Genomic DNA, 25,762 nt, shown 5'->3' with positions numbered 1-25,762 from the left:
ACCAAAGAAATAATTACCATACCATAGAACTGTTTTTATTTGCACTATTTTTGTTGTTTGTAAGAGAGTGCGAATAGGATATTTAAAGAAAAGAGATGCCGACAATGTTTGTAAAGCATGGTGGAATTAATGGCACTACATAAGTGAGTAAAATAAATAAAGGTTATACCTGTCCCCCTGTCAGGACTTGGCTGAAATAGACAAAGGAATGTTATTTGCAAGTGGAAACTTGAAACTGAGTGAGCAACTACAGAAAGCATGACGAAAAGGAGGGCGGAAAGAGGAGAAGGAATGGACAGTGTGAAGGATCTTGGCAACACAGTTTCTTGAGGATCACAGCATTCCTGGCCAGGATGGCATGTGCATGGGACTTTCAGTTTCGAGTGCTATTATTAGGTGACTCTGGGGTGGGCAAGACTTCTCTCCTGAGGAGATACACAGAGGAAGAGTTTACAGACACTACAGGGCCCACTGTAGGGGTTGATTTCTGCTCCCGAATAGAAGAGCCTGAGGCTGGAGTTAAAGTCAGGTTGCAATTCTGGGACACGGCTGGCCAGGAGCGTTACCGGTGAGGTGAATTTAATATTTTACATGATGAAACAATAAAACATATTGCAATATTGTTTTATTTATTTCATAGTGAGTTTATGAATATTGATTTGTTTCTATAAAAATGTGGATAATCTATTCAGAAGAATACACATGAAAAAAGCAGCTAGTGTAAAGATACATATAGACCTAACGATAAGTGTTAACGACAACTGGTAAAATAATTGGTTTATGATCAACAGATATTTGTATTATTGGTCAAAGAATATTAAACATTCTTTAAATTTTAATTAATCAATACTGGACAACATTACGTTCACATGTTCCATTTTGCGAATTTGGAACATTATTCCTATGGTCCACATAAGAAATCTATTTAGATACTGCCTTGAATTCACACCGGATGTGCAGATTTTAGGGTAAACATAGCAGATTACTACTTGGGATTAACAGGCTACAGCTTTCAATTCCAGCAAAAATGTAAAATTAGGCTACAAATTTTCCCTGCAGCCTTTTAGATTTCTTGAAATCTCATTGTTTCTATAATGCACAAATCTGCAGTGGAAAATACGAACCCAGTCTACTATATCTGGATGTCCACCTCCAGTAGGGATATATGGCCAAATATAATGCAAGTCAGAGCACACAGTGACTCGGTCTGCAGTATTTTACTGTCAATGCCCCCTTCGGCGCTTACACCCGAATCCCGTTTTGCAGTGTGAAAGGACCATAACCCTCAAAAGAAAAGGGAAAAAACGTCAACATTTGATGTAAAGTTTTTGCACTATTACATAGAAATGCAATGTTTTAACCATGTAGATTTTACATTGCTACTTGTGATCTATGGGACATGTTTAGTATTACAGCTCAGCCCTAGAATACCAAATACAACCCATGGACAAAAATAGTGCTGTTTTTCATATAATCTACACTGCTAAAAAAAAAATAAAGGGAACACTTAAGGCCCCGTCTCACTAAAGGCCCCGTCTCACATAGCGAGATCGCTAGCGAGATCGCTGCTGAGTCACAAGTTTTGTGACGCAACAGCGACCTCCATAGCGATCTCGCTATGTGTGACACGTACCAGCGATCAGGCCCCTGCTGCGAGATCGCTGGTCGTGTCAGAATGGCCTGGACCTTTTTTTGGTCGTTGAGGCCCCGCTGACATCGCTGAATCGGTGTGTGTGACACCGATCCAGCGATGTCTTCACTGGTAACCAGGGTAAACATCGGGTTACTAAGCGCAGGGCCGCGCTTAGTAACCCGATGTTTACCCTGGTTACCAAAAAAAACAAACAGTACATACTCGCCTTTCGGTGTCCCTTGCCGTCTGCTTCCTGCTCTCACTGACTCCCGGCCGTAGAGTGAGAAGTGAGAGCACAGCAGTGACGTCACCGCTGCGCTCTGCTCTCACAGTACGGCGGCTCAGTCAGAGCAGGAAGCAGACGGCAAGGGACCTGGACACCGAAAGGCGAGTATGTAGTGTTTGTTTTTTTTGGTAACCAGGGTAAACATCGGGTTACTAAGCGCGGCCCTGCGCTTAGTAACCCGATGTTTACCCTGGTTACCAAAAAAAACAAACAGTACATACTCGCCTTTCGGTGTCCCTTGCCGTCTGCTTCCTGCTCTCACTGACTGCCGGCCGTACAGTGAGAAGTGAGAGCACAGCAGTGACGTCACCGCTGCGCTCTGCTCTCAGTGTACGGCGGCTCAGTCAGAGCAGGAAGCAGACGGCAAGGGACCTGGACACCGAAAGGCGAGTATGTACTGTTTGTTTTTTTTGGTAACCAGGGTAAACATCGGGTTACTAAGCGCGGCCCTGCGCTTAGTAACCCGATGTTTACCCTGGTTACCCGGGTGCTGCAGGGGGACTTCGGCATCGTTGAAGACAGTTTCAACGATGCCGAAGTCGTTCCCCTGATCGTTGGTCGCTGGGGAGAGCGGTCTGTGTGACAGCTCCCCAGCGACCACACAGCGACTTACCAACGATCACGGCCAGGTCATATCGCTGGTCGTGATCGTTGGTAAATCGCTTTTAAACACAATATAGCCCCAAGTCAATCACACTTCTGTGAAACCAACCTGTCCGGTTATGAAGCAACATCAACTGTGAGTCAATTTCTCCTGCTGTTGTGCAAATGGAACAGACTACAGGTAGAAATGATAGGCAATTAGCAAGACAACCACTATAAGGAGTGGTACTGCAGGTGGTAACCACAGACCATTTCTTTGATCTTATCCTTTTTGGCTGTTGTTTAGGTCACTTTTGCATGTTGTCATTGCTCTCACTCCTAGAGGTACAATAGCAAACCACAGAAGTTATTCAAGTAGTGCAGCTCATCCTGGATGGCAGATGGTAGACAGGCCAGTACACCAGGAGACGTGGAAGGGGCCATAGGGGGCAAAAACTCAGTAGCAGGACCACTACCGCCTCCTTTGTGCAAGAAGCAGTGCCAGAACCCTGCAAATTGACCTCCAGCAGGCCACTAACATCCATGTGTCTGCTCAAACTGTCAGACACAGGCTCCCTGAGGGTGGTATGAGGGTTTGACTTGCACCGTGCAATGTGATTCACATTTGCCAGAGAACAAAAAGATCGGCAGTTTCAACACTGGCATGATGTGCTCTTCACGGGTGAGAGCAGGTTCACACAGAGAAAGTGGCAGACGTGACAGAGTCTGGAGATGCCATGGAGAGTGTTCTGCTGCCTGCAACATCCTCCAGCATGACCAGTTTGGCAGTGGGTCAGTAATGGTGTGGAGAGGCATTTCTTTGGAGGGCCCTACAGCCCTCCATGTTCTATCCAGAGGTACCCTGACTGCCATTAGGTACCGAGGTGAGATACTCAGACCCATTGTGAGACCATATGCAGGTGTACTGGGCCCTGGGTTCCTTCTGATGCATGACAAATCTAGGCCTTATGTGACTGAAGTGTGTCAGCAATTCCTGTATGATGAAGGCATTGATGCTATGGACTGGACTGCCCATTCCCCAGACCTGAATCTAATCAAGCACATCTGGGACATCATGTCTCGTTTCTTCTAACCAATGCCACATCGCACTACAGACTGACCAGGGGTTGACTGATGCTTTAATCTAGGTCTGGGAGGAGATCCCTCAGAACATCCGCCGCCTCAAGATCATGCCCAGGCGTTGTAGGGAGGTCATACTGGCACATGGAGGCCACACACACTACACATAATTTCCTTGCCTTGAGGCATTTTCACTGAAGTTGGATCAGCTAGCAATTCTATTTTCCACTTCGATTTTGAGCATCATTCCAAATCCAGACCTCCATGGGATATTAGTTTTGATTTACAGTGATCATTTTTAAGTTTTATTGTCCTCAACGCATTCCACTATACACTCCCTGACAGAAGTTATGTCGCTTATCCATGTTATGTAAATAAAAGCTTATAACCTGATGTTAAATTCATCCATTGGTTGTATAAATTATTCTTTTGAAAGCTGAAACTCTCCAAAATGTGGTTTAGGTTAAGAAAATAAATTGGCATCAATGCAGAAATATTGATCAGTTAATGGACACAGAATGGTCAGATTTTGGCAAGACAAAAGTTTTGTCGTCCACAGAAAGTAATGTGATATTCAAACAAATAATTAGCTTAAAATACAAATATATGTTGCATAACATTGGTGAATGAAGTTGTGGTGCTATTAGAGTCATATTAAATATTTTGTGTCACTTCCATGAGCTTGAAGGACTGCATCCATGCGGTTCAACAATGATTCATACAATTTATTAATGAAGTCATCAGGAATAGCAAAGAATGCAGTCTTACATGCCTCCCAGAGTTCATCTAGATTCTTTGATTTTCTCTTCCAAGCTTCCTCTTTCATCCTACCCCAAACATGCTCAATGATGTTCATGTCTGGTGACTGGGCTGTCCAGTCTTTGAGCACCTTGATCTTTTTTGCCTGGAGGAACTTTGTTGTAGAAATGGATGTATGAGATGGAGCAACATCCTGCTGCAGAATTTGACCCCTTTTATGATTTGGACTATAAGAGGTAGCTAATACTTCTTGATATTTTAGGCTATTGATATTGCCTTCCACCTTGCAAATGTTTCGCACACCCACATACTGAATGTAACCCCAGACCATGATCTTTCCACCGCCAAATGTAACTGTTTTCTGGGTGTATTTTGGATCCATATGGGCTGAAGTAAGGTCACCTGCAGTAGTTGCGTCTGCTGTGATGTAATTCTACTGAAGATTCATCAGAGAAATCCACCTTCTACCACTTTTCCCGTGTCCATCTGTTTAGCAGACTGTGGGACTTTGCAAATTGCCTTTTGTTTAGTGCTGGCTTCTGGGCACTGATTCGACCATGGAGGCCATTTCAAGACAGAATCCTACAAACTGTTCTAGTTGACACAGGGACTTGAGGTGACCAGGCTTGTTGGAGCTCTGCTGCAGTGGAAGAGGGGCCTGCTTTGGATTTTCTAACCAATAAAAACGTTCCTCCTGAGCAGCTGTCTTGTGGGGTCTGCCGGACCTGGGCTTGTCAAACACATCTCCAGTCTCTTCAAATTTTTTTTTTTTAATTCTTTGTACTTGATGCTGAGACACATTAAAGGTGTCAGCCACCTATGCAGTGGATCTGGTCTTCAGCCTCTTGTTAATTCAGGCTTTGGTCACAGGGTGGATTTTTGGCATGTTGTCAGAGCTCAAGTTGCAATTTAAGTGAAGGTCTGGGGTGCTGGGTTTCTTTTTATACACACACACTAATTAACCGATCATTTACTGAGCACAGGTGAGGATGTAAACTAGGATTGGGTGCATTATATGACCAGGCGACAAAACTTTTCCTTTGCCAAAATGTGACCATTCTGTGTCCATTAACTGATCAATATTTCTGTAGTGATGCCAATTTATTTTTTTTAACCTAAACCACATTTCGGAGGGTTTCAGCTTTCAAAAGAATAATTTATACAGCCAATGGATGAATTTAATGTCAGGTTATAAGCTTTTATTTACATAACATGGATAAGCGACATAACTTCTGTCAGGGAGTGTATACTGAATAAAGATTTGCAGCTGGAATATTTCATTCAGTGATATCTAGGATGTGGGACTTTAGTTTTCCCTTTATTTTTTTTGAGCAGTGTATTTAAATGTTAAATGAATCGTCAATACATCCCATCAATTACCGGTACTTCAAAAGGAGCTGTTTAGGTCTGGCTGCTGGTAACAACTGATCAATAAAGATGACTACTGATTTGGAATTGATGATCTGGGATAAGTCATTAATATCTTTGTAATGGAAAATTTCTTTAAAGGACGTCCAAGTCAAATCTGAATAGTTTACAGGTGCTTCTCACAAAATTAGAATATCATCAAAAAGTTAACTTATTTTAGTTCTTCAATACAAAAAGTGAAACTCATATATTATAGAGTCATTACCAACAGTGACCTATTTCAAGTGTTTATTTCTGTGAATGTTGATGATTATGGCTTACAGCCAATGAAAACCCAAGTGTCATTATCTCATTAAATTAGATTAACCAAAAAAACCTGCAAAGGCTTCCTAAGCATTTAAAAAGGTCCCACAGACCTCTTTCACACGTCCCTGTCTCCGGTACATGTGGTGACAGTTTTCACACGTACTGGAAACATACACCCATTGAAATGAATGGGTCTATGCACATCTCCGTGTGCCCCACACATGTACACAGAGAACACACATTGATGTCATCCGTGTGACATGCATCGGCACCAGGGAAGAAGCAATACAGTAAGCGCTGCTCCACGGCAGTGGGTGATGACGCTCTCATCATTCTCCCCTGCTCTTCCGGTGACCGGCGCGAGCAGAGAATGATGAGAGTTACATTAAAGTCTGAATGATGACAGCAGATGGGGGCTTTTGGGACAATTAGGCCGGGCTCACACTTGCGAGTGTGATGCAAGAAACTCAGGCGAGTCTCTCGCATCAGTACCTGGCACTGCCGCCGGCACTTAGGACCGGAGTGTGTGGCTGCATAGAAATACATGACATCGTCAAGGCTGGGCTGAACTGCGTTGGCCTCAGGACCATGGGAAAATGCCAGTGATGATGCCACCGCTGGTGAATGATGCTGAACTCTCAGCAGCTCATTAACCAGTGGTTTTCAGCCAGGACGGTCACATCTTGGCACCATCCAGGTTGAAAACTATTTAGCCCCCAGAAATGGATTACAGTGTGGGACAGAACGACGGACAGGTATGGTATATTGTTGTTTTTATTTTTTTATTTTACTTTTATTACAGGAGATCGAGGGCTTCGGTGGAATTAGGCATTGCAGTAAATATGGTTTAATTGAGATTAATAAAAGGAGTCTGTGTAATTTTTTCAATTAAAGGATTTTATTCTGGCTGTGTCTTTATTTAACATATAACTATAGGATTAGTAATGGAGAGGTGTTTTAAAGACACCTCTCCATCACCAAGCCGCGGGCTTGATGTCACCTGACCGAGGTGACATCAACCCCACAAATATTAACCCTATTTGCCACCGCTACAGGACAAGTAGGAAGAGCCAGGCAAAGCAACGGAAAAGGCGCATCTAATAGATTTGCCTTTTTTGGGCAGCTGCGAGCTGCTATTTTTAGGCTGGGGGCCTACATCAATGGCCCCTTACCAGACTGAGAATACCAGCCCCCAGCTATCAGCTTTAGCAAGGCTAGTTGTCAAAAATGGGGGGACCCCACGCTGTTTTTTTAATATTTAAATAATTAAAAAAAAGAGCATGGGGACCCCTCTGCTCTTGATAACCAACTTTGGCGAAGCTGATAGCTGAGGGTTGCAGCCCCCAGCTGTGAGTTTTGATGGTTGGTTCAAGAAAATAGTGAGGAACCCACATCGGGTTTTTCATTCATTTATTTTGTTAGATCGCAGCCAGAGGCTGTGGAATACCTCGATGATCTGCTCCTGCTGTCACTGTTATTAGCGGCAGCAAGTGTCGGATGATGGAGTAATCAGTCCCAAAAGCCCCAACTTGCTGTCATCGTTGACTTTAATATAACTCATCATTCTCCTCTCACTCATCATTTGCTGGCAGAGCAGGGGAGAATGATGAGAGCCGTCTTCAGCACCCACCACCGGGAAACAGCGCTTACTGTAGTGCTTCTTCCCCGGTGGCAGTCCGTGTGGTACTGATGCGGCACACGGTTGCTACAAGTGTGCCACAAGTATTACACACATTGACACGGATATCTCCAGTACCAATTTTTCCGGTACCGGAAATAAACGGTCGTGTGAAAGAGACCTTAGTCTGTTTCAGTAGGTTCCACAATCATGGGGAAGACTGTTGACTTGACAGAACAGATGTTCAGAAGGCAGTCATTGACACACTCCACAAGGAGGGTAAGCCACAAAAGGTCATTGCTAAAAAATCTGTCTGTTCACAGAGTGCCGTATCCAAGCATATTAATGGAAAGTTGAGTGGAAGGAAAAAGTGTAATAGAAAAAGGTGCACAAGCAACCGGGATAACCACAGCTTTGAAAGGATTAAGAAAATGCCATTCAAAAATTTGGGGGAGATTCACAAGGAGTTGACTGCTGCTGGAGTCATTGCTTCAAGAGCCACCACACATGGATCCAGGACATGGGCTACAAGTGTCACATTCCTTGTGTCAAGCCAATCACAACCAATAGGCAACGTCAGAAGCATCTTACCTGGGCCAAGGAGAAAAAGAACTGGACTGTTGCTCAGTGGTCAAGGTATTGCTTTCAGATGAAAGTAAATTTTGCATTTCATTTGCAAATCAAGTTCCCAGAGTCTGGAAGAAGAGTGGAGAGGCACACAATCCAAGCTGATTGAGGTCTAGTGTGAAGTTTCCACAATTAGTGATGGTTTGGGGAGCCATGTCATCTGCTGGTGTAGGTCCACACAAACACCAACACCAAAGTGAGCGCAGCCGTCTACCAGGAAATTTTAGAGCACTTCATGATTCCCTCTGCTGACAAGCTTTTTGGAAATGGAAATTTCATTCTCCAGCAGGACTTGGCACCTGTCCACACCGCCAAGTACCAATACCTGGTTAAAAAAACAACACTATCACTGCTGATTGGCCAGCAAACTCGCCTGACTTTAACCCCATAGAGAATCTATGGGATATGGTCTCCCATCTTCCTCTTGACTCCAGACCCAACAATGCAGATGAGTTGAAGGATGCTATCAAAGCAACCTGGGCTTCCATGACACCTCAGTAGTGCCAGTGGTTGATCGCCACCATGCCACGCCGCATTGATGCAGTAATTGATGCAAAAGGGGCCCCGACCAAGTATTGAGTGCATTTACTGAACATACATTTCAGTAGGCCAACATTTCGGATGTTAAAATCATTTTTCAGGCTGGTGTTATAAAGTATTCTAATTTATTGAGATAATGACTTTTGAGTTTTCAACATTAACAGAAATAAACACTCAATGTGAGATATATATGACTAGCAATACTGCTTCTGAATACTAGGAAAAAATGAGACGCTTAGCACATTATTTGGCCAATTCATGCAAGCCCATCAACCAACATCAAGAACAAAGAGCATTCTTTTAACTTACATTAATGTTAAGTACGCAACAAGGCGGATCCCCAGGGACAGAGAACAAAAAACGGTAAAACAAGGTGGAGAACTAAAAAAGGGAAGGAGCAAAAATGGAAAAATCAAAAGAGGGGGAATAACATCCCCAAGATTACCCTAAGCCTAAACTAACCCTACCTATCGTGGAGGTTGGCACCCAAAGAGTCCTGTGCAGTAGCACCGCCACTCAACAGCAGCTGCCCCTAAATAGACTACCTAGTGTACCCTATCAGAGGAAAGTAGAGAAATGTAACTGTTCATTCAGGCGTGTGGGATGAACCGGTTTGAGACTTTTGAAGCTAGCTAAACTACCATTCTTGGATATTACAACTGAAAAAAATAAGAATGGAGAATTATCAAGTACATTTAGAAAACCTACTGCAACAAATTCTCTCATGAGATGGGAATCAAACAACCCTACCCCTCTCACAAGAGGTATACCTAAGGGTCAGTATTTACGAATCTGCAAAAATTGCTCTGAACCAGCTATGTTCAAAACGTGAGAAAACAACAAGAAAAAGATCATGCCCATATATAAAGGAACACCTCCAAACAATTATAAATATCAAAAATATACACTTTTTATTGACAATGAACCTCAAGGACTGCATATACATGCATGCAAAGAACGATGACACAAAACACTTAAAAACATTTAAAATAGCAAAAATGCAGAAACAACAACATGCCTATGCTGAAATGATTGTCAAATCCTATGATAGGGAAAATGACACTCCACAGAAAGAGTGCTTCTCTCGATGAAAATGATCAAGAAAGATCTATCCACACAGTAGAAAATACAAAAATAAGCACCCACTCAATAGTGTAGTGTTAATGTTGCAATACCATAGCCACCAATATAAGGTGCATAATTCATGTGCAAAACAGCTACAGTAATGTACACATCATGGTCATAAGATACAGAGAAAAAGCCCTGAAAAACATGTGCCAAAGATAGAGTCTAAGATATAACTTAAAAAAAAAAAAAAAAAAAAAAAAAATTAGGTAATGATTAACAAATGAACACATGTGGCCTGCGAGGGGAAGGGAGAGGGAGAGCTGCATGATGCAAAAGCCCAAAAAGAAAAACCTCAATCCCATGAAAAAACCCCATCATACCAGTAGTCCAAACCTATGACCATGGAGAAAAAGCCTGTGTGAAATGGAGAAGCAACCTGTGGGTAGGCTCCCACGCGTATCGCCGCCCGAATAGCGGCTTCCTCAGGGAAAGAATATTGTGTAGTGTGAGCATTCGATGCAGTAACATATATACAAGTCCCTAAAAGCATAAAGCATATTCACCTGAGTGCGGCGATCAGGAATGATTGCGCGCATGTGATGCCACCACCATCTTGTCAATGTTAGAGTCCAAGCTGGAGCAATAAAGTTTGATCAAAAGGTGGTTAGGGCACATGCGCGCGCACATAGAGAAAGTTATTCACGCAGGCTGGAACTTAAGATGCCGAACATTCACTGCGCAAACGCCAAAAATAGGCAAACTGCGCACGCGCAACACTTATCCAAGAGTTTCCCCATATCTGGGGAAGTGCTGAGCGCAGAGACCGGTAATTGCTGCGCAAGATTGGAAGATGTTTTTAGGTGCGTGCGCACCACAAATCCCACCAATCCCCTATATTATAATGAGTGCGCTTTATATAGCAAATCAAAAGGATACGTATAATTAGCTATATTTGTATTTATAGAGAGCTGAGCGCACAATCACTGGATAAGGGCGCAGCCCTACTATGTCAAATTAGAAAAGATAGTAAAATAATTAATACATTTGTACGCAGACACAAACATGATGTATTATCAGAGTATCGCCACGAGGTTATTTTCAGAGAGGGATAAGGGCAGCACAATTGTCTGCACCATGTGTGCCACACAAATGCCCCTCACTCCGGACAACCTGCTTGTCCATGCTGTCAGAGCCACATACCCCCTCAACCAGTATACAGCTAGATTGTGGGGTTAATCAAAATTGTGAGGGAAGTACAGGGAGACACACATAGAAGAACTGCCAAGCAGCTTCTGGGCGGTCCGCGCACTGCATAACCACACTTTAGATTGAAAGAACATTTAGTGGAAACAGCAAAAATAAGCAAAAATAGCAAATAACAAAAATAGAGGGTGTTTTTGGGTGCACGCACAGCGTGCTATGGGGAACTGGGCGCATAATCAAATGAGGGAGAGCACAGCCCCATTGTATGGAATTTAAAGAATAACAAAGTAATAAATATGAAAGTATGAGTATATCACCACAAGGCTCGTGACGAAGAAGGGTGATCGCAGTACCAATATCTGCACTATGATGAACCCCATGCAGTATCTGCACATATTGATGAAACCCGGCACCACACAGTCTATGAAGAGCTCATGACTTTACACATGGACAACATGCATGTCCATGCTTTAAATATCAAACAACCCCCTAATAGATATATAACTATGATTTGGCCATAGAGAGGGTGCATAAGTATAGTAGGCTGCAGATGAGCACAAATTGAGTTCGTCAGAAACATCAGTGACGAAGTCTACATTGGCACAAAACATGGTCATGTGCCTGTGCGTGATAAAACCTGCGCACTGAACCGTGGAGAAACCAAGTGTATGGTATTGCAACATCGAATTAGCCGTAAACCAATCAATGCAATAAGCATAGTATATTTACATATGTAAGAGCATACAGAGTAACTCCAGCACTTGCACATACTATACATCATATAGATAGCTTCAAAGTAACACAATACAAAACAATGCATCTCAGCCATAAAAACCGGAAAAGAGAAGTTCTTCGTTTAGTCCATTGGGTGATAAACTTTTTAAATTGAAAATCCAACGGGATTCACGACGTAGTAGTTCCTTTGTCCGGTCACCCCCACGTATATTGCTCAAAACTTGATCCAAAACCATGACCTGTATATTGTCATACTTGCTCGCATGGTTATTCAGAAAATGTGATGCCACAGATGAAATTGGTTTATCCTTCTCTTTATCACCCTTTGCTCTGCTGATGTTGGACAAATGCTGCTGGATTCTGCGCCTGATTTCTTGGCTTGTCTGCCCAACATATATCTTCGGACACGAGCAGGCGAGTAAGTACACCACATTTCTAGATCGACAGTTAGCATATATCTTTGTCTCAATTCGTTCTGGAAAAACGGAGAGCATAAGGATGTTAGTGGCAACCATATAAGGGCAAATATTGCAGCTGCCACATGGGAAAGATCCCTTAAGACGGATCCCCGTCCCCAAATTGGTAGTTGGTCTCCTAAAGTGGCTAGTAGTTAGACAATCTTTCAGATTTTGGGCCCTCCTGGCAATCAACCTGGGTGTATTAGATATGTGAGGCCTAAGTTTTGCCTCACTTAGCAATATGCCCCAGTGTTTGCTCAGAATGTCATGAACATCTTGCCATTGGTTGTTATAAACCGTGATTACATTGGTGGATGACATCTCATCCCTGGCCCTAGACTGGAGGAGACTCTGCCTGTCACTGTGCCGTGCGTTCTCAAAAGCACACGATATAATTTTATGCGGATAGCCTCGCTCAGACAGACGGGTAGTTAAATCCCGTGCTCCTTCCCGAAAGTCAATATCAGAGCTGCAGTTACGTCTTACCCTCAAGAACTGTCCCTTTGGCAGATTTTTTCGCAGATGATAAGGGTGAAAGCTGGAGAAATGGAGTAAACCATTGGTAGCAGTGGTCTTGCGATGAATCTTTGTTTGAATGTGACCCCCGGACTTTGTAATTTGGAGATCCAGAAATTCAACTGATGTTGCAGAAATGGATGCTGTTAAAGAGATGTTATATGGGTTAGCGTTAAGCGTGGTAATGAACTCCTCGCACTCCATTCTTGTCCCCGTCCACAAGACCAGCAGGTCATCAATGTAGCGGAACCAACGGAATACATTACTCTTGAAGGCCTGCAATGGGCGCACCCGTGTCTCCTCCCACCAGCCCATGAAGAGGTTGGCGTAGGAGGGAGCGCACCGGGCGCCCATTGCAGTACCAGAGATTTGTTTGTAAAAAACTCTGTCGAAAACGAAATAGCTGTTAGTCAGTACAAAAGAAAGAAGGTCCACCAAGAAAGAATGGTGTCTGCGGTCACCTGTGATTTGTTTATCCAAGAAAAACGAGACGGCTCCAATTCCCAAAGCATGGTTGATGCAAGTATATAAGGAGGCGACGTCCATTGTTACAAGCAAGGTGTTCTCAGGGATTCTCAAATCCTGTAACTGGCGGATCAGATGGGACGTGTCCTGGATATAAGAACCTAAGCAAGTGACAAAAGGTTGCAGAAAATGATCCAGGTATATGCATGGTCTTTCATAGAGACTGCCAATTCCCGCCACTATGGGCCTGCCCGGTGGCTCACATATGGACTTGTGGACTTTTGGGAGCAAATATAGGGTGGGGATGATCGGAGAGGTCGTGGACAAGAATTTGAATTCTCTGCCATCCAATATGCCATTAGCTTTGGCTGACAAGAGCAAACAATCCAGCTTCCTCTTGAACGTGGCTGTAGGGTCAGAGGGCAATATTTGATAACAACTAGTGTCGTTAAGTTGTCGACGAGCCTCCTTGATGTACATATCTATAGGCCATAGCACTATATTGCCCCCCTTGTCTGCCTCCTTTATGATAAAAGACGGATTTTTCTTAAGTCCTGCCAATACTTTTCTTTCCCTATGCCCCAAGTTTTCCCCCTGCTGGTTGTTCAATCTAAGACAAGCAATGTCCTGACTCACCAACTCGTAGAAAATTTGGATTGCAGGAGAGATGGTGAACGACGGCGTAACTTGTGTGGGTAAATGCCACCTTCTGTCCGTCTTCCTAGTAGCCGAATCCTCATTCTCATCCAACAGATGCATCAGATCATAAAACACCTGTCTCTCGTCCATAGGTAATGAGTCTGCAAGTGAAGGTTGGTGATACAGCAGCTTAAATACAAGTTGGCGACAAAATAAATATACGTCTTTGGTCAGGGTAAACTTGTCTAATTTTTTCATCGGGGAGAAAGACAATCCTCTCCTCAATAACTGCTCTTCTTCCTTGGATAACACATATTGTGACAAATTGATGATTTGTAAGTTACCTGTAGTGCCTTCTGCTGTTTGAGTCATTGCTTCCTCCTGTTGCCCCTCGGTGGATACCTGCGCACTGGGGACCATGTTTGATATGGCCGCCCCTTCTTCTTTTGAACGGGTTGATTTCCGGCGACCTCTTCTGTGGCGCTTTCCTGGTCGCTTGCGCCTGAGGATAAAAAATCGCTCATAGAGGAATCACCAACCGTGGCCGATTGGGTGGACTTTTGTCCACTAGGACCTCCAAACTTGTTGAACCGTGCATTCCCATGGTGTACCCATTTGAAAATCCGCTGATTGTCGAAATCCCCCTTATCTCGTAAAAATTTTTTCTTTTTCCTCTGTATAATGTCCTTCTCAAAGGTCTCAACAATTTCTTTTAGACGTAGTTGGAATGGTAAGATAACAGTTTGTGCATCAAAACAACTAAGCTCTGCCTCTTTAGTTTTTATCTTCTCCTTTAATTTGTTCATCAAGCCACGATCATGGTCAATTAATAGATTAATAAGGATAGAAGAACACTTCAAAAGACCAACCTCCCATACACTTTTGAAATCACTGTCTGCTTCCCAAGCTGGGAAAATCTTGACCCTAAGTCCCCTAGGGACAATGCCTAACTTGATATACTGTTCCAGACTTTTGACGTTCCACCATGTCTTAGTTAGCTGTTTATGGAGACTAACAATCTCTGAACACAGACTTGTGGCGGATCCATCTTGTATGGTCTCAGTGCCAGTGGGCCCAAAAATGTCTTCCACCTGGCCTCTCCATGCTAGTTCTCTTGTTTCCAAATTCATGGTGAGATACTATATGCCAAAAAAGGATTCAATACCAATGCAAAAAAATCTATAAGTATGTATATATGTCTAGTATAGATCATAAAAAATCTCAAAGAGATTAAGTAATTGTGTGCCAACACTCCGCAAGAAAGATCAGAGGACAACCCCTGAACACAGAACCTGAAAACGAATAGATGGAGGGCACCACAAAAAATATATATCAGAAAGAGGAAGGTTCACTATGGGCTTGTAACAAAACATGAGAAAACAACAAGAAAAAGATCATGCCCTTATATAAAGGAACACCTCCAAACAATTATAAATATCAAAAATATACACTTTTTATTGACAATGAACCTCAAGGACTGCATATACATGCATGCAAAGAACGATGACACAAAACACTTAAAAACATTTAAAATAGCAAAAATGCAGAAACAACAACATGCCTATGCTGAAATGATTGTCAAATCCTATGATAGGGAAAATGACACTCCACAGAAAGAGTGCTTCTCTCGATGAAAATGATCAAGAAAGATCTATCCACACAGTAGAAAATACAAAAATAAGCACCCACTCAATAGTGTAGTGTTAATGTTGCAATACCATAGCCACCAATATAAGGTGCATAATTCATGTGCAAAACAGCTACAGTAATGTACACATCATGGTCATAAGATACAGAGAAAAAGCCCTGAAAAACATGTGCCAAAGATAGAGTCTAAGATATAACTAAAAAAAAAAAAATAAAAAAATAAATAAAAAAAAATAAAAAAAAAATTAGGTAATGATTAACAAATGAACACATGTGGCCTGCGAGGGGAAGGGAGAGGGAGAGCTGCATGATGCAAAAGCCCAAAAAGAAAAACCTCAATCCCATGAAAAAACCCCATCATACCAGTAGTCCAAACCTATGACCATGGAGAAAAAGCCTGTGTGAAATGGAGAAGCAACCTGTGGGTAGGCTCCCACGCGTATCGCCGCCCGAATAGCGGCTACCTCAGGGAAAGAATATTGTGTAGTGTGAGCATTCGATGCAGTAACATATATACAAGTCCCTAGAAGCATAAAGCATATTCACCTGAGTGCGGCGATCAGGAATGATTGCGCGCATGTGATGCCACCACCATCTTGTCAATGTTAGAGTCCAAGCTGGAGCAATAAAGTTTGATCAAAAGGTGGTTAGGGCGCATGCGCGCGCTATGTTCAAAACAGCAAGCTGATGACTTCAGGAAAGGTTTTATTGAAAGGGGGTATCCAGATAGTAGCATACAGAAACTCACTCAGGAAAGATCGTAAAGAGCTACTTAATAATCCCAACCAAAAGATAGATGATCAGAAAACCCTATGATTCAAAAAATTAACGTCAGCTAATAGGATGCTCCTTGTTCTGCGTGATTCTGTCTGATCCTCTTACACTGGTGACCACTTATAAGATATCACCTGTTACGGAGATGGCACTAAGCCTTATAGGTAATGAACAGGATTAATGGTGTCCAAAGTCTGTTCAGTATCTGCCCACTTGAAATAGATAACTCTGTAATGACTATATAATATACGAGTTTCACGTTTTGTATTGAAGAATTGAATTAACTTTTTGATGTGTAGTGGTTCCACACTATGAGTGGACAGGGAGTACTCACTTGGCTGGTCGTTGAGGTAGATACCGGGACACTGAGGGTTAAAAAGTCAATTCGGTTTATTAGAGGTCAGCATAAACTGCTCCTCAAGAACTTGGTAGCATGTAGCAGCCAGTCCACTGTTCGTTACACATTCGGCTCTATAGTAGAATCACGGCCCCTCGCTGACCCCGATCAGCATAACATGGATTACTGTCCGTTAACTGTTGGCGTCAGCCACACAGGTTCCCGGACACCTCTTATCCTCAAAGGCATCCTATAACCACTTCTCACTGACCCCAGTTAGTACCTCTCACGGTTGTCAGGCTGTCCTCTCTGGAGGTCTCACCCACAGGTGAGGTAACATCAAATGGAGTGGTCACGTGATAATGACATCACTGCATGTCCTCAAACTCTTGCAGATCCTGCAGGGAAAAGGGGTACATTAAGCACCCTCACCCAGAGGTGAGGCATGTGGGTAGCCAGACCCTCCCATCTCTCATGGCTACCTGTAACCAGCTGCACTTAACGGCATCTTAACGCTCACCTGCACTAAAGACAAAATACTCCGGGTTGCATCACAGGGAGCAGTCATCCCTGCAGCAGCAGCACATACCTCCCATTGATTACACGGCCATTAGCCTCCTTACAGATGATATTCTAATTTTGTGAGCTACTCCTGTATATGCAGTTAACTCCAGTTCTCCTCTCCAATCCATATGCAAAGTGTATGGGGAATGATATATGTAGGTTTCTTGTACCTCAAATATAATTAGTAAATTAAATTAACAACTGCAATTTTGCAGTGCGTCATTGTGATTGGTCTGTTAAGTGAACAAAGTCAGGCTGTAGCCCAAGTTCTAACCTTCAAACCTCAGATAAGATGGGCCACCTGACAAGACATCATTCAAAACTGGCTACTTTTAGATCCTTTAACAAGCCTTTTTGATGGCTCTCCTGTCACTAAGTGGTGGCCCATTGAGTGGGATACTGCACAAAAACAATTGTACCGTGTGGCATAACGCAAACAAAAAATATCCACGGGACATGAGATTTGTGTCCCTTGTTTGAGTGAAGCAGTAGCTGTATATGTGCTTTGCTCCTCCATTCAATATCTATGGCAGTGCCACAGATAGCAGCACTTGGCTAGCTCAGGCAATCTCATAAGAGGGTGAATGGTGCTCCATTCAAGCACTGAATACAAGTCCCAAGTTCTGCTGATCTGTGGTCAGACCTCAGCGATCCAGCAGCCAACTATACTGTGGAACTTGTTATAATTAGTGATGAGCGAATATACTCATTTCTCGAGCATGCTCGGGGGTCCTCCAAGTATTTTTTAGTGCTCGGAGATTTAGTTTTTCTTGCTGCAGCTGAATGATTTACATCTGTTAGCCAGCAAATCATTCAGCTGCGGCAAGAAAAACTAAATCTACGAGCACTAAAAAATACTCGGAGGACCCCCAAGCATTCTCGGGAAATCTCGAGTAACGAGTATATTCGCTCATCACTAGTTATAATTAAAACTATATATCGGATAATGTTATTTGATTACTAAAAATTATTTGTGGTGAGTGGTGAATAAATCTCCTTACCAGGTGCCAAATCATCTAATTTTATCATCAGACCATTTGCTGTTATATATTTTTTTGTTATTATGGTGTTGTGACTTTTAAACAATTTTGTGGTCTCATGGGGCTATTTCCATTTATTGGGGATGTTTTTTGGCTTTTGTTTTTAATGTTTTTTGGTCTTAAAGCACAGTTGAATAAAGTTGTAATTGTTTACACTAATTGGTGATCTCCTTGGTAGCATGTTCTTTGCCCTTTTTTTTCTTTAACTACTAGTCTTCACATGCTAAAGGATTGATCCCCTTCATATTTTCTGATCCTGACAATAGTGTTCTCCACTGTTTGTGTATAGATTTCCTCGTAGTTTGGGGTGGGCTCTTGTTCTCACCATTCTGGAGTTGTGGCACATTGTCATATATAAATATATATTTGGTATTGTACCATCTTCTTAAAAATAGTGATACTTTTTTTCTGATATTTTTGATTTTTGAAACTACTAATGGATCTTTCAGCTAGAGAGACTGCTTGGAGTAATAGGGCATTGGGGCTCTTTGACAGTGATTCTAAGAATTTGGTGACCGATCCTGGTAAGGATCCGGATTTCAACACACTATGTCTTGAAATCACCAATCTACATAAATCTTATATAACCAAAATATGGTGGAACATTAGGAGCCTGGAAGAATACAAAAAATTAGGTATCACCCCACAGGGCCTACATGTACAGATTTTACCATCCTGGGAAGCCACTCCCAACTTTCACAACATTTGGGAGACGGGCTTGGCCACATGTTCCACCATATTAATCGATATGCTTATTGAGCACGACCAATCCCTCCTTAGGCCGGTTTCACACGTCAGTGGCTCCGGTACGTGAGGTGACAGTTTCCTCACGTACCGGAGACACTGACACACGTAGACACATTAAAATCAATGCATCTGTGCAGATGTCATTGATTTTTTGCGGACCGTGTCTCCGTGTGCCAAACACGGAGACATGTCAGTGTTCGTGGGAGAGCACGTATTACACGGACCCATTAAAGTCAATGGGTCCGTGTAAAACACGGACGTTGTCCGTCTGCAGTCCGTGTGCGTGCAGGAGACAGCGCTACAGTAAGCGCTGTCCCCCCCACATGGTGCTGAAGCCACCATTCATATCTTCTCTGCAGCAGCGCTTGCTGCAGAGAAAATATGAATAATAGTGTTTAAAATAAAGATCTATGTGTCCGCCGCCCCCCCACCCCCTGTGCGCCCCCCCGCTGTTCAGAAAATACTCACCCGCCTCCCTCGCAGTGTTCTGTGCCGGCTGCCCCTTCTACTGTATGCGGTCACGTGGGGCCGCCGATTAGACTCATGAATATGTGGCTTCACCTCCCATAGGGGTGGAGCCGCCTATTCATGAGTGCAAATGAGTGGCCCCACGTGACCGCATACAGTGGAAGCCGCGGCCAGACCAGGAAGCACCGACAGCCAACGAGGGTCCGGGTGAGTATTTTCTGAACAGCGGGGGGGGGGGGGGGGGGGGTGCACAGGGGGTGGGAGGGCGGCGGACACATAGATCTTTATTTTAAACACTATTATTCATATTTTCTCTGCAGCAAACGCTGCTGCAGGGAACATATGAATCGCGGATTCAGCACCAGATGCTCATACGTGTGGTACCCAGCATGGTGCGTGTGGTACCCAGTGGGCACACGGGCGGCACACGTGTGCCGCAAGTGTGCCACACTGATGTACACAAGAAACGTAGGGGCACACGGACACGGATAATTCCGGTACCGATTGTTTCCGGTACCGGAATTATCTGGACGTGTGGGACAGCCCTTAATCAGATCAAAGAGGAAATCAAGAAATGTGAAAACAAACTTAGTATTTCCAACAAGGAAACAATGGTGACTCCCTTCCAACAAAAACTGAAAACAGTAATTGATCAATTTGAGAAAGATATCATTCAAAGGAAAAGAAGTAAATTTCAGAGGGATAAGTTGGACTACAATAGGGGCAGAGCCTACAAGTGGACACATCAGGGTAATAGACGCTACTCCCCTAGAGACTCTCAACAAACAACTGAGCCCAATTTGAGGGATCTTTCTTCTAGTGATTTTTTGTCCTCCGACCCCAGCAACGCAGAAGGCGCCGTAGGGGGGGTAGAAGAAAGGAAGGAATTACACAAAAGGAAAAACCAACCACGTAGGAATTGGTCACCAACATTCAGGAGGGAGACTCAGTTCAACAAAAAAGTTAATTAGTTCAAGTGAAGATACAAACCTTCAAGGTAACTTGCATATCGTTAATCTTTCATCATACAACCTGTCAGATGTGGAAATTCAAGTACTATCTAAAGGTTTGTCCTCCCCTATGAATTAGCTTAACAAATTTACTTTGATTAAGGACATGTATCTTTTTTGGCGTCAATTAACATTTAAACCGTTATATCATCAACCGACCCTCCTAGAATCTTTTCCTGATAATGAAAAGCAAGTGTTCATGGATCTTCTTGAACTGCTGCAGGAAAACGAGGGAGAAAACACCATGTGCAAATTCTCTAGACGATTAACGTCTCAAGCCACACCATCCTTCTCCTTATTTCCTGATGTACAGATTTTTTTTGATAAGGTATGTAATGACATCAATAGTCTGAAATTGGATCCAAATAAGTATAACAACTTTAGTATGGCTGAAAGAAGGGCTCTACAGAAATTGAAAAATAATAAAGAATTTGTGATCCGTGAGGCTGATAAAGGTGGTAACGTCATCCTTTGGCCTCACGACCTTTATGTAAGAGAAGTAATGCACCAACTTCAGAGGAGTGATTGTTATTCTCTGTTCCCCTCTGATCCCACAGCTGTCTGTAAAGATAAAATTGATCGTCTTATCAACAGGGCACTACGGGAGAACATTGTGACGAAAAGGGAGGCCGAATTTTTGACTACTCCATCGCCTATCATCCCTACTTTTTAAGCATTACCAAAAGTCCACAAATCTCTCACCGAACCATCAGGTAGGCCCATAGTTTCTGGGATCGGCAGTCTCTTTGAACGCCCATGCATTTATGTTGACCATTTTTTACAACCGTTGGTTCTCTCTTTGGATTCGTTTACTAGGGACTCGTCACATCTTATGCAACTCCTTGATGATACATACCTTCCAAAAAACACGTTTCTTGTGAGTCTGGATGTTGAATCATTGTACACGAGCATCGCACATAACCTTGGCATAAAAGTTGTAAAATACTTCCTAGATAAAGATAGTCGGAAAGGTGAACATAATACATTCATAATGGAACTGTTAAATTTTATCTTAGATAAGAATTATTTTGTGTTTGACAGGAAGTATTGTAGATTGTAAGCTTGCGAGCAGGAACCTCACCCCTAATGTCACTGTTTAAATTGTCTTAACTTGTACTTAATTTATTATCTGTACATGTCCCCGCTTAATTGTAAAGTGCTGCAGAATATGTTGGCGCTATATAAATAAAAAATTATTATTATATTATTATAGACAAATATCTGGCACAGCGATGGGCGCCGGCTGTGCGCCATCATACGTCAATCTTTTTCTTGGATGGTGGGAGGAGCAAACTGTGTACAAACATTTGGCCTTTTTGACCAAAGTTGCAATTTGGCAACGGTATATAGACGATATTCTTTTATTCTGGGCAGCGTCCCTCAAAGAATGAGAGGATTTTATTGAGGATTTGAACTGTAATGCATTTAACATCAAGCTTACATCTGTCATTTCAGAGTCCACAATAGATTTTTTGGATTTAAAGTTATCAACTCTCAATTCCCGTATCGTTTGCAGCCTGTTTCGTAAAGCAACGGCAACAAATAGCCTCCTGCATTACACCAGTTTCCATCCACAACATCTTAAAAATGGGATTCCTAGGGGTCAATTCCTCTGATTGAGGAGAAATTGCAGTTCAAATTTGGACTTTAAGAAACAAGCAAAGGACCTCTTGACCTGCATTAAAAATAGGAACTACCCTCGAAAAATAATCTCTGGAGCATACCAACAAGCCCTGAGTAAGGACAGACACAGTCTACTCAATAAAAAGGTATGTGAACCTTTTTCTTCCTTGCCTCTGATAACCACTAAACAATAACAACCAGTGGTTTGATATTCGGGGTATCTTAGCAAGGAATTGGGATATTCTCCTGACTGATAAGAAGATCACCTCTTTTGTGGCTACCATCCCCAATTTGGTAGCAAGAAGAGCAAGGAACTTGAGGGATGACTTATGTCATAGCCATTATCAGCAACCAACAACTAAGCTGAATCGGGGGTTGAAAACGTACGGCTCGTATCCCTGCGGGGGTGTAATATTTGTCAATTTATGATAGCACAAGACAGCTACTCAATTCCATCCTTATCTTTTCAGATCCGTCCGAGGGAATTTTTTTACTTGCAAATCACGAAATGTGGTGTATGCAATTTTCTGTGGCTGTTCAAAAATGTATGTGGGACAAACAACTCAGGAAATAAGGAGGAGGATGCAGCAGCACCTATCTAATATTTCAAAAGCATATAAAGACCGGGAAAAGAATAAAACATCATCAGTAGCCTCTCACTTTCTGGATATACACGGTGGAAGGACATCTGGTTTTAAAGTCATGGGCCTTGAAAGCGTTCACACAAATATCAGGGGAGGAAATGTAACCAATGCCCTCCTTTGTTGTAAATCCAAATGGATATATGAACTGCATAGTCAGTCTCCAAGAGGCCTTAACGAAAAGCTTTTGTTCACTGTTTTTTATAAACAACTTTGATCGGTTTATGAAAACAACTGTTTTTTATAAACAACTTTGATCGGTTTATGAACTCTATATACGGGACCTCTCCATGTCTTATTAATAAGATGATTTGTTTTTTGGCATCTGGTATGGAGCCAATTAGGCGATGGGGGAAATTTCTAACTAATTTTCTTGCAAGGTAGATATACCATCTATACCATCTTTCCAATTTTTGTTTTGTTAGGACCATTATACTAGTCCTCTCAACAAAGGTGTTACACAGGTACCATATTGATTCTGATATAGGGTGGATAGCCTGTTATTATTTTTGATATTTGGATGGAACGATGATTGGAGTGTACCTATTTGGCTGTAGTAATGGATAACTAACATCGGCCCATTTTTGGAAGCACCTGCCAAAGTCTTCGTGCATGTAGACATTTTTTGGCATTATTGTGCTCCTGTCTGGCTGTCTTAGTGCCTATGTTGGCTCTTGGACCTTTTTTTTTTTTCTCCATTAATGGTATGATACATGGGTCAAGTACCCCTCTATGAGCCTCGGTTTCTGTCAAAGGTGATAGTGGATAATAAAATAAGAAATAAAATAGTAAAAAATAAAAAATAGCTTTATGAGCCGAAAAGTCACACTTGTGTTCTCTTTACAGATGGGCCTGTATCATGTAGCATCTTTGTATCAAGACCTATACTTACTATTTGTTCATACTGGAAAATTACCATTTATTGGCCATTTGTGTTTGGCCTCGCACTTATGTGAGACAAATTTGGTTTTTGCTTACAATCGTCTTTTTGGTATCTCTTTGGGAGATACTAACATTTTTTGCTGCTTTCACCCTTATTTACTACTGTTAGCCGAGGAGGCTCTTTACCTGATGTATGTGTAATCTCCTTATAGGCAAGCTTGCACTATAGTCTCGGCGCATGTGCAACTGCATCTACTGAGTAAGCCTGCATGGCAGGCTCGGCGCGCCTGCGCATTGGTACCCTTCGTCCGCAGTTTCTTGCCCTGTATCTTTGTATAATTTCCCTTATTTGCAATCATTTTTATGTATTATTGGCACTAACTTTTGCTGTGGCTCCCACCTCCGGTGAATATTGTTTGAAGACGTTATCTTTTTACTTAACGCATGCGCAATAGTGCAGATCTGGCGCGTGCGCACTTGTGCCGACTGTGCAAGCCCTCACTGCAGGCATGGCACCTGCGCATTGGTACTTTGGGACCGTGACGCTGATAACCTACCTCATTTCCGGTTAATCCGGCGTCTCGCACAGCTGTTTTGAATCCTCTAGTCTCGGTACGTATACTTAATCTCAGCGGCGCTTTAGACCTGACACTTCTGCCCCTGACGAAGCCACCGTGTGTGGCGACAAGCATTGGGCTTTGCAGCCCCATGGACCCTATCTGAACTTCTGACAACTGCTCTGGTCTGATGCTTCCTATCGCACTTGTACTTTAATCACGGCACCCTCTCCGCTGCTATGGAAATCCTGCTTCTCTCTATTGTCATCATGGCTGGCCGTGCTCAATAGGTAGTATTTACTAAATTCTTTGCAAGTACAGGTTGTAATTTCCATCTTCACCTGATATATTGCAACAGCCTGGCATTATGGCATGTATGACTGGTACTAGGATGATCTTAATTTTGGAGGCTTTCTGAAATGCATTTAAATCCATCTTTTGTACATTTATTATAATGCAGCAGTTTGGAAACCTATATATTGGATGTTATTTGATTACTAAAAATTTGATAAGAACAGGTCTATCTTGAAAATCGACCATTATTTTGAGTGGTGAATAAATCTCCTTACCAGGTGCCAAATCATCTAATTTTATCATCAGACCATTTGCTGTTATATATTTTTTTGTTATTATGGTGTTGTGACATTTAAACATATTTGTGGTCTCATGGGGCTATTTCCATCTATTGGGGATGTTTTTTGGCTTTTAATTGTTTTTAATGTTTTTTGGTCTTGAAGCACAGTTGAATAAAGTTGTAATTGTTTACACTAATTGGTGATCTCCATGGTAGCATGTTCTTTGCCTTTTTTTCTTTAACTACTAGTCTTCACATGCTAAAGGATTGATCCCCTTCATATTTTCTGATCCTGACAATGGTGTCCTCCGCTGTTTGTGTATAGTTATAATTAAAACATTGCTTTAGAGATAAAGAATAAAGCCAGAGAGAAACCACAAAGTATATGCATTTATTGAATAGCACCAGCACAGCCAGGACTAGTTGACAGAGATACTAGGAGCAGATGTATAGACTCACACTGTTTACTATTAATTTTTTTTTTTTTAAATCCTAGGGCAGTGACTCGCTCCTATTACAGAAATGCTGCTTGTGTTATTCTTCTGTTTGACCTCACTTCTCATAAAACTTTTGAAAGCATCCAGAACTGGCATCAGGAGGTAATACAGCAAGCTCAGCCTCATCCTCTTCTTTTCCTACTACTTGGAACTAAAAGTGATATTCGTGAGCAGAGAAGTGTACCTCGAGAAGATGCGCAGGGTTTGGCAGACTCTATAAGTGCACCATACCTGGAGACGTCTGCACGGACTGGCAGCAATGTTTCTGCTGCACTGTCCCTTCTGTGCAGAGAATTGCTGAAAGCTACAAGACAGGAGAAACCTGCACCGCTGGAGCATAGCTGTGTGGGATGCTCAGTAGGGAAGGAGACACCACAGAAGAAAATTTTATGTACATGCTGAAAACATAAGCGACATCTGTAGCTGCTTGGAAACAAAACAAACCTCAAGATCTTCTCGAATAATAAAACAAGACAACAACCAGTCAGAATAACATTAATAATCTTTAATCACACAAG

General features: G+C 42.4%; 1 protein-coding gene across 1 annotated transcript; it reads left to right on the top strand.

The window, feature by feature from the left end:
* Positions 1-257: 257 nt before the first annotated feature.
* RAB42 (RAB42, member RAS oncogene family) lies at positions 258-25,762 on the top strand. Its single transcript, XM_077295648.1, has 2 exons — positions 258-568; positions 25,244-25,762. The coding sequence occupies exons 1-2, from the start codon at positions 354-356 to the stop codon at positions 25,644-25,646; spliced, it is 618 nt and encodes a 205-aa protein (XP_077151763.1). The 5' UTR covers positions 258-353; the 3' UTR covers positions 25,647-25,762.

Source organism: Ranitomeya variabilis, chromosome 3 (assembly GCF_051348905.1).
Source record: "Ranitomeya variabilis isolate aRanVar5 chromosome 3, aRanVar5.hap1, whole genome shotgun sequence".
Lineage (NCBI taxonomy): Eukaryota > Metazoa > Chordata > Amphibia > Anura > Dendrobatidae > Ranitomeya > Ranitomeya variabilis.
Note: the sequence above shows the minus strand (reverse complement) of the source record. Positions and strands in the feature narration are given on the sequence as shown.

Coding starts and splice junctions, on each gene's coding strand:
- RAB42 (XM_077295648.1), top strand. CDS start 354: ATGGCATGTGCATGGGACTTTCAGTTTCGAGTGCTATTATTAGGTGAC. Junction 569..25,243: donor GCTGGCCAGGAGCGTTACCG/GTGAGGTGAATT, acceptor TTTAAATCCTAG/GGCAGTGACTCGCTCCTATT.